This window comes from Oncorhynchus mykiss, chromosome 24 (genome assembly GCF_013265735.2).
Source record: "Oncorhynchus mykiss isolate Arlee chromosome 24, USDA_OmykA_1.1, whole genome shotgun sequence".
NCBI lineage: Eukaryota > Metazoa > Chordata > Actinopteri > Salmoniformes > Salmonidae > Oncorhynchus > Oncorhynchus mykiss.
Window position 1 is genome coordinate 23,105,895 of NC_048588.1, and position 16,713 is coordinate 23,122,607.

The 16,713-nt window shown below is 42.1% G+C and overlaps 1 protein-coding gene across 8 annotated transcripts in view; it reads left to right on the forward strand.

Moving 5' to 3' along the window:
- LOC110504034 (Friend leukemia integration 1 transcription factor) overlaps positions 1 to 13,574 on the forward strand; it is a 34,427-nt gene extending 20,853 nt beyond the window's left edge. For 7 of the 8 annotated variants that reach the window (XM_036961302.1, XM_036961301.1, XM_036961300.1 and 4 more), the window contains 4 exons: positions 7,250 to 7,309; positions 9,067 to 9,126; positions 9,273 to 9,320; positions 10,989 to 13,574. In XM_036961302.1, the coding sequence (XP_036817197.1) occupies positions 7,250 to 7,309; positions 9,067 to 9,126; positions 9,273 to 9,320; positions 10,989 to 11,518 (698 nt within the window). In that variant the 3' untranslated portion in view covers positions 11,519 to 13,574. The remainder of the gene's footprint in view (positions 1 to 7,249; positions 7,310 to 9,066; positions 9,127 to 9,272; positions 9,321 to 10,988) is intronic. The other variant, XM_021582834.2, reaches the window with a different exon arrangement.
- Positions 13,575 to 16,713: the final 3,139 nt, after the last annotated feature.

A 16,713-nucleotide genomic window follows, 5' to 3' on the forward strand; every position in this document is an offset into this window, starting at 1 on the left:
TCTGGCCAAACTAAGCAATCAGGTGAGAAGGGGAGGTGACCAAGAACTCTATGGTCCCTATGTCAGAGCTCCAGAGTTCCTCTGTGGAGATGGGAGAACCTTCCAGAAGGACAACCATCTCTGCAGCTCTACACCAATCAGGCCTTTATGGTAGAGTGGCCAGATGGAAGCCACTCCTCAGTAAAAGGCACATGACAGCTTGGAGTTTGCCAAAAGGCACCTAAAGAACTCTCAGACCTTGAGAATCAAGATGCTCTGGTCTGCTGAAACCAAGATTGAACCCTTTGTGGTGGTGGCAGCATCATGCTGTGGGGATGTTTTTCAGCGGCAGGGACTGTGAGAATAGTCAGGATCGAGGGAAAGATGAAAGGAGCAAAGTACAGAGAGATCCTTGATGAAAACCTACTCCAGAGTGCTCAGGCCCTCAGACTGGGGCAAAGGTTCACCTTTCAACAGGACAACGGCCCTAAGCACACAGCCAAGACAGCCAAGACAACTTGGTGGCTTCTGGAAAAGTCTCAGAATGTTCTTGAGTGGCCAAGCCAGAGCCCAGACTTGAGCCTGATCAAACATCTCTGGAGAGGCCCGAAAATAGCTGTGCAGCAACGCTCCCCATCCAACCTGACAGAGCTTGAGAGGATCTGCATTGAAGAATGGGAGAAACTCCCCAAATACAGTTGTGCCAAGCTTGTAGCATCATACCCAAAAAGACTTGAAGCTGTAATTGCTGCCAACGGTGCTTCAACAAAGTACTGAGTAAAAGGTTGAATACTTATGTAAATGTTATATTTCAGTTTTTTAATTTGAATACATTTGCAAAAATTTCTAAAAACCTGTTTTTGCTTTGTCATTTTGGGGGTAGATTGATGAAGAGAAAAAAAACGATTTAATCAGTTTTAGAATAAGGCTGTAACATAACAAAATGTGGAAGAAGTCAAGGGGTCTGAATAGTTTCCTAATGCACTGCAACAAGGAATAAAGTGACAGATAGTGAACAGTAGCAGTAGCGTATGTTATGAGTCAAAAAAGTAATTGCAAAAAGGACCACTGCAGAGGTTGCTATTTGGTTAACTATTTAACTACATTTTTTGCAGTCTTATGGCTTGGGGTAGAAGCTGTTCAGGATCCTATTGGTTCCAGACTTGGTGTGTCAGACCCGCCTAAGCCTGTGTTAGTGTCTGTGAGATGAAGTACATATCCTTTACATGTGGACTGTGAAGTCACCACCATATACAGTACATGAGAACAGGTTGCAATAACACTGATAGCCTGGCTCACAGGAAAAGGGCATATCTAGCTGGGAAGAGAGGAAGAGACTAGGCTGAGTTACACTGTTCTCACCCTGGTTCATATCATCATGGGCGTGCTCGATGAGATACTTTATGTTTCTGAATGATTTTATTCAGGGTTTTTTTAGACAATAGACATAGACAAAATACATGGGCGCTAAGATTCTGCAGTGTCACCTCTGACCCCGTCTTCCTGGTTCTCAGTGGCAGGTATTTGGACTGGCAGATCCAGCAGGTCAACTCCCCTCAACACCATTTCCCCAACACAGAGAAGTGGCTACCATAATAGTGCTCCTTCTTCTCCTAATCCAAACTCAGTCACAACCAAAATTCCATAAAAGCCTTTTTCTTCAAGAAATGCCAGTATTGAGACTTTTATCAACTTTCTATCGCCAGATGTTCACAGTCATATTGCCTGTAGAAAAGGGTCACATACCATCTCAGCTCTGTCAGGGTATAGTAAGCACCGTTATTCAGCAGGAGACCTCCAAATCTTTTCCAGACTGTCTGATGTAAAAACCAATGTTATGAATAAAAGTGAGCATATAAAACATGGAATGCAGCAGCCATGAAAAGTGTGTGTGCGTGTGTTCATGTGCTTGCTTGCCTGTGTGTTGAGCTAAAGGGTACAGGGAGATAGTTTGGAGATTCAGTGATTTACCACATGGCTCCTCAGTAGTCACAGAGAGGGAAGCTTTAGCGATTGATGGGCTATTCTTTGTCTTTTATCTTTCCCTCTATGGCCTCCCAAGTGGAGAACTGCTGATTTACATTGGTTGTATAGCCAAGCATACATACAGTACTCTATCCATTGTATGTACATTGTGTCTGCTAAAGCTTGGCAGCTGCCTCTGCCAAGCTCATATAGTCAGCTCTTTTCCTTTCTCACACAGATGGCTTTTAAAGCACCTGCATACAGTATAAAGAGCCCTGCTCTGTCTGAGTCTGTCTTTGGCTTAGACTGTGGGTTAAAAGCGGTCCATGACTATGCTTCTCTCTCGTTGGTGCTCAGCCCTTGTTTTGAATAGCTGGTCTGCAGTCAGGTCTCCCAGGAGGAGCAAGCATTGCACCACACCCCAGCCCAGAGTGGAAACTGGCTCTACTCAGAGGGCCTGGAAAAAGAGGGAGAGAGAGGCTCCATACTTCTGGGGTGTCTGTTGAGTTTGCATGGCTGACTGTATTCCTGACCTGGTGTGCTCATCTGGACTCTGGTCGTCCTTCCCAGTCTGTCTGCCTGGCTTCCCCCTTTCCTATCATCTCTTCTCGTTTCCTCTCTACTCCTTTCGTACCCTCTCCTCTCCTCTCCTCTCCTCTTCTGCCCTTGAGCAAGGCAGTTAACCCCCACAACAACTGCTCCCCGTTTGCCGATGAAGTGGATGTCGATTAAGGCGCCCCCCGCAACTCTCTTATTCAGAGGGGTTGGGTTAAATCTGGAAGACACATTTAGTTTGAAATCATCCAGTTGACTAAGTATTCCCCTTTCCCTTCCTCCTCACCTTCCGTCTCCTCTCGTCTACTCTGCTGAATGGTGCTCCGCATAGGTCTCATGTCCACCCCTGCCCTTCTGGTCTGACTCAGACCCTAATCGAATCAGGAATAGGAACTTCCCCACTGTCTATAGCGGTGAACCCTTAATATGAGGATATTGCAGGGATGTGACCCTCTCTCATGTCTAAAGGCTACATAGTGGAGCCGAGTGTAGTCTATCCAACCACCTCCTCTGCTCTTTATCAGACAGTAGCGGGATTCAACGCCATTGTTTTCTTTTCAGATTCCAACATTGTGTTTCGTCTGTCTGGGTCTCTTGAGTTTCTCACTCTCTCTCTCTGTCTCTCTCTCTCTCTCTCTCTCTGTATCTGTCTCTCGCACTCTCTCTCTCTCCCCCTTCTGTTTGTGACCCTTCTCTTGGAAGGAGGTAGCCCCTGTGTGTTTTTTCGCAGAGGAGGGGGAGCGGGAGAGGGGAAAAAAGGGCTAGTAAAACAAAGAGAGGTTGTCTGCAGGCAAGGCAAGCAGGAAACGCAACTCTCCGAGGACTCTCCCCCAGTCGTTGCTACTTGGCTATCCCACCAGCCCACTGCAGATTGGACCTGACAGCCTCTGCTGAGCGACGGCCACCCGACTGTTATTCCTCTCTCACTCTGTCTCTCTCTCTCTCACTCTTTCTTCTATCACTCTCTCTCTGACTTCTCTCTTCTCCCTCCCCCTCTTTCTCTACCACTCCACCCAGCTCCCTCCATCCTACCCCAGACCCATCTGACAGTGAGAGAAAAGAGAGACCCACTCTTTGTTTAGTTCTTCCAGGTTCAGGCCCATTGAGTCAACTCTGGGGTTAATAGTTTAAAAAGCAGAAAGAGTGAGATGTTCATGAAATCTCTTTTTAGGGAAATGTTTCTGCTGAAGGACGGTTTTATAAAGCACAAACACACATGAGCAAAAGGAAATTAGTTGAAATAACATCCTGTGAAAGTGTGATTAAATACACTGTTTGTAATTATTTTTATTGTAGATATGTAATTTATGTTAGACAATAAAACAAGTTCTAGTGACATTGCTTCTTAGAAAGCCTGATTTTTAATTTTTTATTACAGCTTTAAATCAAGTTTGTGGTTGAGAAGTACTCAACACTAAAGTAGATGTGCATTTTGATTTATTCAATGTTGGTTGAAGTAAACCAGTGGACGGTCTGCATTTCCAAATGTTTGTTTTATAGGAAATGACATGTTTCTGACCACGAGAGGGCAGTGTTGGATAATGTTTTGAGAAGCCATGACATGGCTCTCAACCAGTTGTAGATGCGGAGGTCACTGATGAGTCAGACGGAGCTAGTTGTGACAAACCCTCCTGTAATAGGTGGGTGTCTGCATCACCACGGTGAAGCATGTTAAGTTCTAGCTGTCCCATTGGCTGTATATGTAGCGTGACACACATGATTTAGAGCCTTAAGTCTTCACATTAGACACCTGCGGTGTCTCTTAACTGCATGTTGAGCTCAGCAGGGGCTTATATGAGCACCACTTATGTGACCAAACATAAAAACAGTGGTGACATCATGAGATTTGAAACATTAAAAATATTAATGTAGTCATTATAACATGATGGAAGACTAGTAGGACATTACATCAGCTATATGTAATATTAGTAGGACATTACATCAGCTATATGTAATATTAGTAGGACATTACATCAGCTATATGTAATATTAGTAAGACATATCAGCTATATGTAATATTAGTAAGACATTATATCAGCTATATGTAATATTAGTAAGACATTATATCAGCTATATGTAATATTAGTAAGACATATCAGCTATATGTAATATTAGTAAGACATATCAGCTATATGTAATATTAGTAAGACATATCAGCTATATGTAATATTAGTAGGACATTACATCAGCTATATGTAATATTAGTAAGACATTACATCAGCTATATGTAATATTAGTAGGACATTACATCAGCTATATGTAATATTAGTAAGACATATCAGCTATATGTAATATTAGTAAGACATATCAGCTATATGTAATATTAGTAGGACATTACATCAGCTATATGTAATATTAGTGGACATTACATCAGCTATATGTAATATTAGTAAGACATTATATCAGCTATATGTAATATTAGTAGGACATTACATCAGCTATATGTAATATTAGTGGACATTACATCAGCTATATGTAATATTAGTAAGACATTATATCAGCTATATGTAATATTAGTAAGACATTACATCAGCTATAAGTAATATTAGTAAGACATTACATCAGCTATATGTAATATTAGTAAGACATATCAGCTATATGTAATATTAGTAAGACATTATATCAGCTATATGTAATATTAGTAGGACATTACATCAGCTATATGTAATATTAGTAAGACATTATATCAGCTATATGTAATATTAGTAGGACATTACATCAGCTATATGTAATATTAGTAAGACATTATATCAGCTATATGTAATATTAGTAGGACATTACATCAGCTATATGTAATATTAGTAAGACATTATATCAGCTATATGTAATATTAGTAAGACATATCAGCTATATGTAATATTAGTGGACATTACATCAGCTATATGTAATATTAGTAGGACATTACATCAGCTATATGTAATATTAGTAAGACATTATATCAGCTATATGTAATATTAGTAAGACATTACATCAGCTATATGTAATATTAGTAAGACATTATATCAGCTATATGTAATATTAGTAGGACATTACATCAGCTATATGTAATATTAGTAAGACATTATATCAGCTATATGTAATATTAGTAAGACATATCAGCTATATGTAATATTAGTGGACATTACATCAGCTATATGTAATATTAGTAGGACATTACATCAGCTATATGTAATATTAGTAAGACATTATATCAGCTATATGTAATATTAGTAAGACATTACATCAGCTATATGTAATATTAGTAAGACATTATATCAGCTATATGTAATATTAGTAAGACATTACATCAGCTATATGTAATATTAGTAAGACATTATATCAGCTTATGTAATATTAGTAGGAAATTACATCTGTTAGATGTGTGTCTTGCTTCACTGGCTGTTATATGTCCTCCTGTCTAGTGACTCTTTGCATGTGGTACAGTCTTAGCCGATAACAAAGCTAAATGTCAGGGTTGCTATAGTCGTTGCCAGCCAAATGAAGGTGAAATTGCATCTACTTTCAATTTAGATGGGAATGTGCAGTACTGTTTTTGATGCCTTGATGGAGAAAATATGCATCTTGTTTTATCTGCACGTCAAGGAGATTGATTACAACTGGTAGCAATTCAGGTACCCAGACAGCATTCAATCAGTTGGGAACCTCACAAACGTAAGGCAATTCTTTCCAGTTGCAGCATCTTACAATCATAAACTACTAGAATGTCTATCTGTCTGTTTGTGTGTCAGTTTGTGTGTATTTTCCCCTCCCGTTTGTGGTCACCATGGTGCAACCTGCTCATGAAACTGTCATTTCATCGAAGACATCTTGTTGGTTCCTTTAGTTTTGAGACATAGTTGTATGTCAGATAAACCCACATAACCGTGGCCAGATATCCTGCTGCACAAGGTTTCTTGGACAGGGCTTGGATAGGCAGGCAAACCTTTTTATAGCCAGCTCTTGGCATCACTACTCTGCCTTATTTCCGTGACAATCTCGTTGCTTGTTTAAAGCCAAGTTGTGTTCCTGAGATGGGTTCGCTTGCAGGTGGGGAGGTAGAGAGCACAGCCTAGAACATACACAGCCACATACCAAAAAGAGACACTACCACATTTTAATTCAGGACTAGTGTATATTATGAGATGAAGTGGAGGGTTCATCTTCTCAAGCTAGAATCAGTTAATTTCCCACTCGTGCATAGGCTGCTTGATTGTTTAGCAACAAAACCGACTTGTGCGCAACCATGAGGCAAAAAAGATTGGGTTGGCCTAGATTGTTGACAACATGTAAACTATATTCAGTCTGCAAGGTTTGGGGGTGGGGGCGGGGGCGGGAGGGGTGTCGAGGGAGAGGTTGTTGTTTTATTCGGGGGGGTTCGAATGGTTAAGGGGCAGCTCTCACGTAACTGTAGGGGGATCTTGGATGGTTGATGGCCTGGCGGTTGGGAGCTTGGGCCGGTGACCGATAGGTCGCTGGTTCGGCTCCCTGTTTTTGAAAATTAAAAATTAAACAAGTTACACTGAGTTAAAACGAGCCACAAACGGTTCCCCACATGGCAGCTTCTTGTAATTGTTGCTAGCTATCTGACCATTCAGAGTCATAACACCCCACAGCCTTCTGCCTCATCGATGCGTGGGCATCATTTTCGTATACGATGTCAGCCAACTCATCTATAGGATAAATAAATGCAATACTTCGATATTAAATGTTAGGAAGTGCAGTAGAGTGTTTAATGTTGACAAATCTCTCTTTGTCGCTCTCCACTTCTCAGACCCTTCATATGATGCTGTACGGCGGACTGGATGGTCGAACAACATGCACAGTGGAAAAGGTAAGCAAGCGCTTTGCTTTACTGAGTCGCAGAAAGACTTGTAGCCTAACCACACAAGGAATTAGCATATGGTCCAACTCATCATGCATCATCACATACAGTGCCTTCGGAAAGTATTCAGACCCCTTGACTTTTTCCACATTTTGTTACGTTACAGCCTTATTGGATTAAATAAAACAATTTCCTCAGCAATCAACATGCAATACCCCATAATGACAAAGGAAAAATACGTTTTTAGAAACTTTTTCAAATGCTTATAAACAAACCTGGCCACCTTGGCTAGCGTACACTGCGCCCAGCCCGCCACAGGAGTCGCTGGTGCGCGATGAGACAAGGACACCCCTACCGACCAAGCCCTCCCTAACCCGGGCGACGCTAGGCCAATTGTGCGTCGCCCCACGGACCTCCCGGTCGCGGCCGGTTACGACAGAGCCTGGGCGCGAACCCAGGGCTCTGATGGCACAGCTGGCGCTGCAGTACAGCGCCCTTAACCACTGCGTCACCCGGGAGGCCCGGCTCCACCATTTTTAAATGGAAGAATTTTGGAACCACCAAGACTTCTTAGAGCTGGCCGCCCGGCCAAACTAAGCAATCGGGTGAGAAGGGCTTTGGTCAGGGAGGTGACCAAGAACCCGATGGTCACTCTGATAGAGCTCTAAAGTTCCTCTGTGGAGATGGGAAAACCTTCCAGAAGGACAACCATCTCTGCAGCACTACACCAATTAGGCCTTTATGGTAGAGTGGCCAGACGAAGCTATTTCTCAGTAAAAAGCACATGACAGCCTGCATGGAGTTTGCTAAAAAGCACCTAAAGACTCTCAGACCATGAGCAACAAGATTGGTCTGATGAAACCAAGATTTAACTCTTTGGCCTGAATTGCAAGCTTCACGTCTGGCGGAGACTTGGCACCCTCCCTACGGTGAAGCATGGTGGTGGCAGCATCATGCTGTGGGGATGGGTTTTTTAGCGACAGGGACTGGGAGACTAGTCAGGATCGAGGCAAAGATGAATGGAATAAAGTATAGAGAGATCCTTGACAAACCTGCTCCAGAGCGCTCAGGACCTCAGACTGGGGCAAAGGTTCACTTTCCAACAGGACAATGACCCTAAGCACACAGCCAATTCAACACAGGAGTGGCTTCGGGAAAAGTCTCTATGTCCTTGAGTGGCCCAGCCAAAGCCCGGACTTGAACCCGATCATACATCTCTGGAGAGAACTGAAAATGGCTGTGTAGCAATGCTCCCCATCAAACCTGACAGAGCTTTAGAGGACCTGCAGAGAAGAATGGGAGAAACTCCCCAAATACAGTTGTGCCAAGCTTGTATTTTATAAATTAGCAAACATTTAAAAAAACGTGTTTTTGCTTTGTCATTATGGGGTATTGTGTGTAGATTGATGAGGAACAAAACAATGTAATCCATTTTAGAATAAGGCTGTAACCTAACAGAATGTGGAAAACGTCAAGGGGTCTGAATACTTTCCTAATGCACTTTACATTCTTCCCTAGCTCATAGAGAGTCGTGTGAGAGCCCACTCAACCCAAGCATGCAAGGCAAACCACCAATGATTAAATCCTCAGTCGTCAACCCTGAAATCTGTGAACTTTAAGCACTTACCCTAGCCACCAGTTACTGGCCTGTTTTCTTTGGAACGGGGCTGACATGCCATTAAGATGTGTACTGTGGTTTATCCATGACCGCCCAACTGGCTTTCTTCCCTCCTGTTTCTTTCCCCTCCTAAACTCTCCCTCTTCAGGCTCGCCGGTGGTCACACAGAACGTGTCCAAGTCCACTGAACAGCCCAGACCTCAGCCAGGTAATGTATTTCACCCTGCTCATTCCTACCATCATGTGTGTGTGCTCCACTTAAGACAGCCGCAGTTGGTTACACCCATCTCACAAGGATGAGGATCAGCCTAATGTATAGTATACATACAGACTAACAGACCTCTCTCTCCACAGATCCTTACCAGATCCTGGGGCCCACCAGCAGTCGACTGGCCAACCCAGGTAGGTACAGGAGGATGTGTGAGACCAATCATATATCAGATGTAAACTAAATTTCCCAACATACATTGCTTCATTATGGCCTTGGTGGATTTCTCTGAAAAAAAAAATCTGCTGAGAATTGTGCACATTTGCATTCTACTTTATTGCAGTGTTCAGTAAGTACAGTCGTGGCCAAAAGTTTTGAGAATGACACAAATATTAATTTTCACAAAGTCTTCTGCTTCAGTTTGTATGATGGAAATTTGCAGCTAAAGGTGTGAGTGTTGATGAGGACAAGGCTGGAGATCACTCTGTCATGCTGATTGAGTTTGAATAACAGACTGGAAGCTTCAAAAGGAGGGTGGTGCTTGGAATCATTGTTTTTCCTCTGTCAGCCATGGTTACCTGCAAGGAAACACGTGGCGTCATCATTGCTTTGCACAAAAAGGGCTTCACAGGCAAGTATATTGCTGCCAGTAAGATTGTACCTAAATCAACCATTTATCGGATCATCAAGAACTTCAAGGAGAGCGGTTCAATTGTTGTGAAGAAGGCTTCAGGGCGCCCAAGAAAGTCCAGAAAGCGCCAGGACCGTGTCTTAAAGTTGATTCAGCTGCGGGATTTGGGGCACTACCAGTACAGAGCTTGCTCAGGATTGGCAGCAGGCAGGTGTGAGTGCATCTGCACGCACAGTGAGGTGAAGAATTTTGGAGGATGGCCTGGTGTCAAGAAGGGCAGCAAAGAAGCCACTTCTCTCCAGGAAAAACATCAGGGACAGACTGTTATTCTGCAAAAGGTACAGAGATTGGACTGCTGAGGATTGCGGAAAAGTCATTTTCTCTGATGAATCCCCTTTCTGATTGTTTGGGGCATCCGGAAAAAAGCTTGTCCGGAGAAGACAAGGTGAGCGCTACCATCAGTCCCGTGTCATGCCAACAGTAAAGCATCCTGAGACCATTCATGTGTGGGGTTGCTTCTCAGCCAAGGGAGTGGGCTCACTCACAATTTTGCCTAAGAACACAGCCATGAATAAAGAATGGTACCAACACATCCCTGAGAGCAATTTCTCCCAACCATCCAGGAACAGTTTGGTGACGAACAATGCATTTTCCAGCATGATGAAGCACCTTGCCATAAGGCAAAAGTGATAACTAAGTGGCTCGGGGAACAAAACATCGATATTTTGGGTCTATGGCCAGGACACTCCCCAGACCTTAATCCCATTGAGAACTTGTGGTCAATCCTCAAGAGGCAGGTGGACAAACAAAACCCCACAAATTCTGACAAACTCCAAGCATTGATTATGCAAGAATGGGCTGCCATCAGTCAGGATGTGGCCCAGAAGTTAATTGACCGCATGCCAGGGCAGATTGCAGAGGTCTTGAAAAAGAAGGGTCAACACTGCAAATATTAACTCTTTGCATCAACTTCATGTAATTGTCAATAAAAGCCTTTGACACTAATGAAATGCTTGTAATTATGCTTCAGTATTCCATAGTAACATCTGACAAAAATATCTAAAGACACTCAAGCAGCAAACTTTGTGAAAATTAATATTTGTGTCATTCTCAAAACTTTTGGCCACGACTGTACATAATGAGTTATGGGTCTTTGATCAATCGGCTGTTAGGTGTTCAGGGATAGAACAGCTGTTGATTTGACCTATGTGTGTGTGTGTTTCCTGGTCAGGTTCAGGACAGATCCAGCTGTGGCAGTTCCTGCTGGAGCTCCTGTCAGACAGCACCAATGCTGGCTGCATCACCTGGGAGGGCACCAATGGAGAGTTTAAGATGACTGACCCAGACGAGGTGGCGAGGCGCTGGGGCGAGAGGAAGAGCAAGCCCAACATGAACTACGACAAGCTGAGCCGCGCCCTGCGCTACTACTACGACAAGAACATCATGACCAAGGTGCACGGCAAGCGCTACGCCTACAAGTTTGACTTCCACGGTATCGCTCAGGCCCTTCAGCCCCACCCCACCGAGTCCTCCATGTACAAGTACCCCTCGGACCTTGCATACGTGCCCTCCTACCATGCCCACCAGCAGAAGGTCAACTTCGTGTCCCCACATCCCCCCTCCATGCCCGTCACCTCTTCTAATTTCTTTGGACCCACTGCTCCGTACTGGAGCTCCCCTACAGGGGGCATCTACCCCAACCACAGCGTCCCCCGCCACCCCAACTCCCACGTGCCCTCCCACCTAGGCAGTTACTACTAAACCCCACTGCACCATGACGTCTTCCCCAACCTTCTCTCCCCCCAACCAAACCCACCAGTGCTGATCTGAAACCACAATGAAACCAAACCAACTAAGACCGAGAGAAAGGGCGATTCTCCGCCTGGACCCAAAGTCTGCTCTTAACTGGCAAGATGAAGAAAACTAACTGAAGAAAGCTACCTGAAGAAAGCTAACTGAAGAAAGCTAACTGAAGAGATCTAACTGAAGGAATGTTTGAAGGATAAAAAAAACTGGATGTTCCAAATGGAGTACTACTTATTTACAAGACAAGAGACTGTTTCCATGTTTGTTTTGTTCAGTTTTTCAGTTTGTCTGTGTTTTTTGTGCCATGTGTCCCTTGAAAACAGCACCCATGGGCCAGTTCAGAGTGCCCCCAAAATCTAGACACGTTACCCACACAGACGCAGCCTTATCGAGAGACCATAGAGGCTCTCATACCTACTTTGTGCCTGATCACAGACATGGACCCATTCTCCATGTGTCTCAATCTACATTTCCCTCATATGATAAAGCTCCTGCCTTGTTCCTCGTTCCAGTCCTGTATGGGGTCTCAGATCAACATCATGTTCGTCTGTCTCATGTTCTGTTATCAGTCCGTCCATCTGCATCCGGTATAGGTAGGGCTTTAAAGAAAAGGACTTCTCAGCACTGAATGAAAATGAAATGTTGGCAACTGGAATATGCCATTGATTCACACTTATCTTATCCTCCAAACTGGAAGTTGGCGAATTGGAGACCAGAGTTGGAAGTGAAGCGCTGTAGCTATGTTTTCAGGGGGCCACACACCGGTTGGCTGTTGTTATAGGAACTATGCTGTTTGTCCTCTTCAGCCATTGGTTCGTTCCATTTCCAGATGTTTTGTTGGACCAAGTCATTATTAATGTGAATGCCCTCTGGTCCATGGAACACATCCTCAATTTGACAATCACAGTTGTTTGTCTGTCCAGGCCAGTCAAGTGTCTCTGTGCATTCATACTGCACTGCCATTTCAAAACGTGCATTTTCAGATGTTTAAAGTTTGTTGTATGAAAGAAATAATTGTATTTAAACAGCTGAATATGGACTTGTTTCACTACTTCTTGAAAATAAATGGTTTACTAAATAAAGAACAAAACCAATAAAGTAAGAAAGGATGAAAACGTAGAAATCCTCAGATTCGCGAATGCTGTGCGTTCGTCAGACCTATTTTCTATTATTTTGTAAACATTGGTCAACTAGGCATTAAAGCAACTTACTGTATAAATTATGCAGAGTTATTTTCATATGTGACAGTTTTAAAAAGTCAAGAGAATTAATACGAGTTGACCTCGGTCAAAAATGCAAACATTGTTAAGTCCGTTACTGATATATAGTATGTTCAACATTTTTAAACGTTTTATATCTGTACATTTGGGCAGTCCATTTTTACATGATTTTTATTTTATTTTATGAAATTCAATTTGTAATGTCCTCAGTGCCTTGGAGTGAACACAAGATTTGTTCTAGCTAGTTATTACCAAAAACCACAAATGCCTGCTTGAATCATAATCCTATACTTATAGTCAATCTGTTATTCTGTATATACCATGCTTTTGGTTGCTTTCAATTCTAAAATAGGCCAACAATACTTGTCATGTCTCATATCATTAAGCCAACCACCCAGAAATTGCCAGCTTTTGTCTGTGCCTTTAAATTGGCCTGGTATATTATGCAAAAGAGCACAGACACCCCTTATATTCACAGCAAGCATCTCTTTTAAGCTCGATTGCTTTAGATGTGTGAATTAAAGGGAATTTGTTAGATGTAGCATGAAGGTAATAATCTAAAATGTACCCTTTACATCCACCTCTCATAAACAGTAATGTTCAATGAAAGGGGAGCTGTGCTACTTCGTATATGCAATGTATTTTGGATATTAAATATATAAATGTAATTTTGCAATTAACCATTTTATTATTATCGTAATTCCTGCCATGTATTAAGTACTAACTTTTGAAAAAGGGCTTTTGTATAGGAAAGAAATTTGACAAAATAAAAGTTTTTACTTCTGAACATATTTACTTCTGTTGGTCCATTGTCTGCCAGAAAGTAGGATACTGATCTTTAGCTACTAGGCAAAGTTACAACATAATTTGTATATTTTTCCTCTAATCTGCATCACTATAAGAAATCTAGTTAATGTGTAGCTCTGTTTCAATCAATACGTAATCATCATTACTAGCAATACTATCCAGACTATAACACAATTTCATTCATTTTTATAATTTCAGTGTTATACAAAATTATTTGATGAGAAAATACATTTCCTGTGGAGACGAGATTGTAACAGGAAATACTTTATTGGTTTCTCTGATGTTTCTTATATACTGTATAATGACAACACACATCGACCCAAGTCCCAATACATGTGCTAACAATATCAGATGACTACTGGGGTTGTTGGGGTGTTATGTAAGTGCCTCAGAAGAGTATGTTGTGATTTCTTCTCAACTTGAGAGGTACATGGATGTGAGGAGAGACCTTTGTCCTCTTGTTATCATAGAGGATGTCAAGTGTGTTTATGATAACTGGGTTATTTACAGTAATGTATTCAGTGTACCCCATCAGCCTACGTACAATTGAGTCGTACAAAATGACAACGCGTGCATGTGTGTGAGAGAGAGAGAAAGAAAGGAGAGAAACACTTTCCTATCCTATACTGTCATACTCATTTATCGATGTATCATGTCAGTCGGTCAAGCAATGCAGGTCTCATCAGGCTATAAGTTTCCATATCAAGTTTTTTATGTGATGTCCATTGAAAGCCTTGATTATTTGCATGGATTTTAAACAGCTGTGAAATATTCTGTGAATGATAAACATTTATTGTATACCATTAAACAGAGAAGGCAACATCCATCACATCCATCCCATACCACCTTTAATATCGACAATTGCAGTCATGCAAATTACCACGAGCAAAAACACTTCACTGTCGCCACCATGTGGCTAGTACAGGCCAATGCAATTGACGAAGCAATTCACTGTGTAAATCAGCCTCGAACAGGAGTCTTTTTTTTTCACATCTTGTCTTATCACCTAGTGAATGATAATGTCAGGGAGAAGTAATTAAAATTTTAAAGTGAATAGATTTGGTCGATAGTTTTTCATTATTTCCAAGACCCGTTCTCGTGGGTGCTTTTTCAAAGCCTATGTCAGAGACTCCAGTGAGTGTAATGAGCTCAATATTAGGACTTGAGAAATAAAGTTAACATCATTAGAAAGAAGATGTTCCCCTCTTATCTACTGTAGGAAATTTGATATAAACATACACAAAATCACTTTTTTAATATATATACAGTACCAGTCAAAAGTTTGGACGCACCTACTAATTCCATGGTTTTTCTTTATTTTTACTATTTTCTACATTGTAGAATAATAGACTTCAAAACTATGAAATAACAAATATGGAATCATGTAGTAACCAAAAAAGTGTTAAACAAATCAAAATAAATTGTATGTTTAGCCAAACTTTGCCTTGATAACAGCTTTGCACACTCTTGGCATTCTCTCAACCAGCTTCATGAGGTAGTCACTTGGAATGCATTTCAATTAACAGGTGTGCAATGTTAAAAGTTAAGTCCCATTTATTTTGTTCTTATTGCGTTTGAGCCAATCAGTTGTGTGGTGACAAGGTACGGGTGGTATATAGAACATAGCTGTAACGGATTTCCTCTTCCTCTTCTGAGGAGGAGTAGGAGAGATCGGACCAATGCGCAGCGTGGTACGTAACCATAATGTATTTTAATGAGAATTAATACAACATACAAAAACAAGAACAAGAGGATCAAAATGAAATCCGAAACAGTCCCGAATGGTGCAAACACTGAAACGGAAAATATTCACCCACAAAACACAGGTGGAAAAAGGCTACCTAAGTATGATTCTCAATCAGAGACAACAAACGACATCTGCCTCTGATTGAGAACCATACCAGGCCAAACACATAAACACAACCTAGAAAAACGAACATAGGCTGCAAACCCCAACTCACGCCCTGACCATACTAACAAAGACAAAATAAAGGAACTAAGGTCAGAACGTGACAATATTTGGTAAGATACCAAGTCCATATTGTGTCAAGAAGAGTTAAAATAAGCAAAAAGAAACAACAGTCCATCATGACTTTAAGACATGAAGGTCAGTCATTCTGTAAAATTTCAAGAACTTTTAACGTTTCTTCAAGCGCAGTCGCAAAAACCATCAAGCGCTATGATGAAACTGGCTCTCATGAGGACCACCACAGGAAAGGAAGACCCAGAGTTACCTCAGTTGCAGAGGATAAGTTCATTAGAGTTAACTGCACCTCAAATTGCAGCCAAAATATATGCATCACGGAGTTCAAGTAACAGACATATCTCAACATCAACTGTTCAGAGGAGACTGCTTGAATCAGGATTTCATGGTCGAATTGCTGCAAAGAGACCATTACTAAAGGACACAAATAAGAAGAAGATACTTGCTTGGGCCAAGAAACACGAGCACTGGACACCAGTGGAAAGCTGTCCTTTTGTCTGACGACTCCAAATTTGCGATTTTCGGTTCCAAACACTGTGTCTTTGTGAGACACAGAGTAGGTGAATGTTTGATCTTCGCATGTTTGGTTCCCACCGTGAAGCATGGATGAGGAGGTGTGATAGTGTGGGGGTGCTTTGCTGGTGACACTGTCTGTGATTTATTTAGAATTCAAGACACACTTAACCAGCAGTGGCTAACAATGACTAATAGCTAGTAGCTAATTAGCTGGTTAGCTTTGATGGCTAGGTGGTTCTGGCTGCAAGGTCCAAAATTGTGGGAACCACACATGCGAAGATCAAACATTCACCTACTCTGCGTCTCACAAAGACACAGTGTTTGGAACCGAAAATCGCAAATTTGGAGTCGTCAGACAAAAGGACAGCTTTCCACTGGTGTCCAGTGCTCGTGTTTACCTTCTGCACAGATTCCAGCCCTTTCTTTTGTAGCCTGGAAAATACTTGCCAGCCTACCAGTATCGGTTTCTCCACAACCATTACTCCTGATCTTCACAGCTAGATAGCTGCCACCGAGTGACCCAGTACCGAAGCTAGCCCTGAGCCAGGCCCACCTCCCGGGCCTACTCAGTTGTTCACCCGGACTCCACCCAAACACGGCTAGAATCCACTACCGGATCCTTG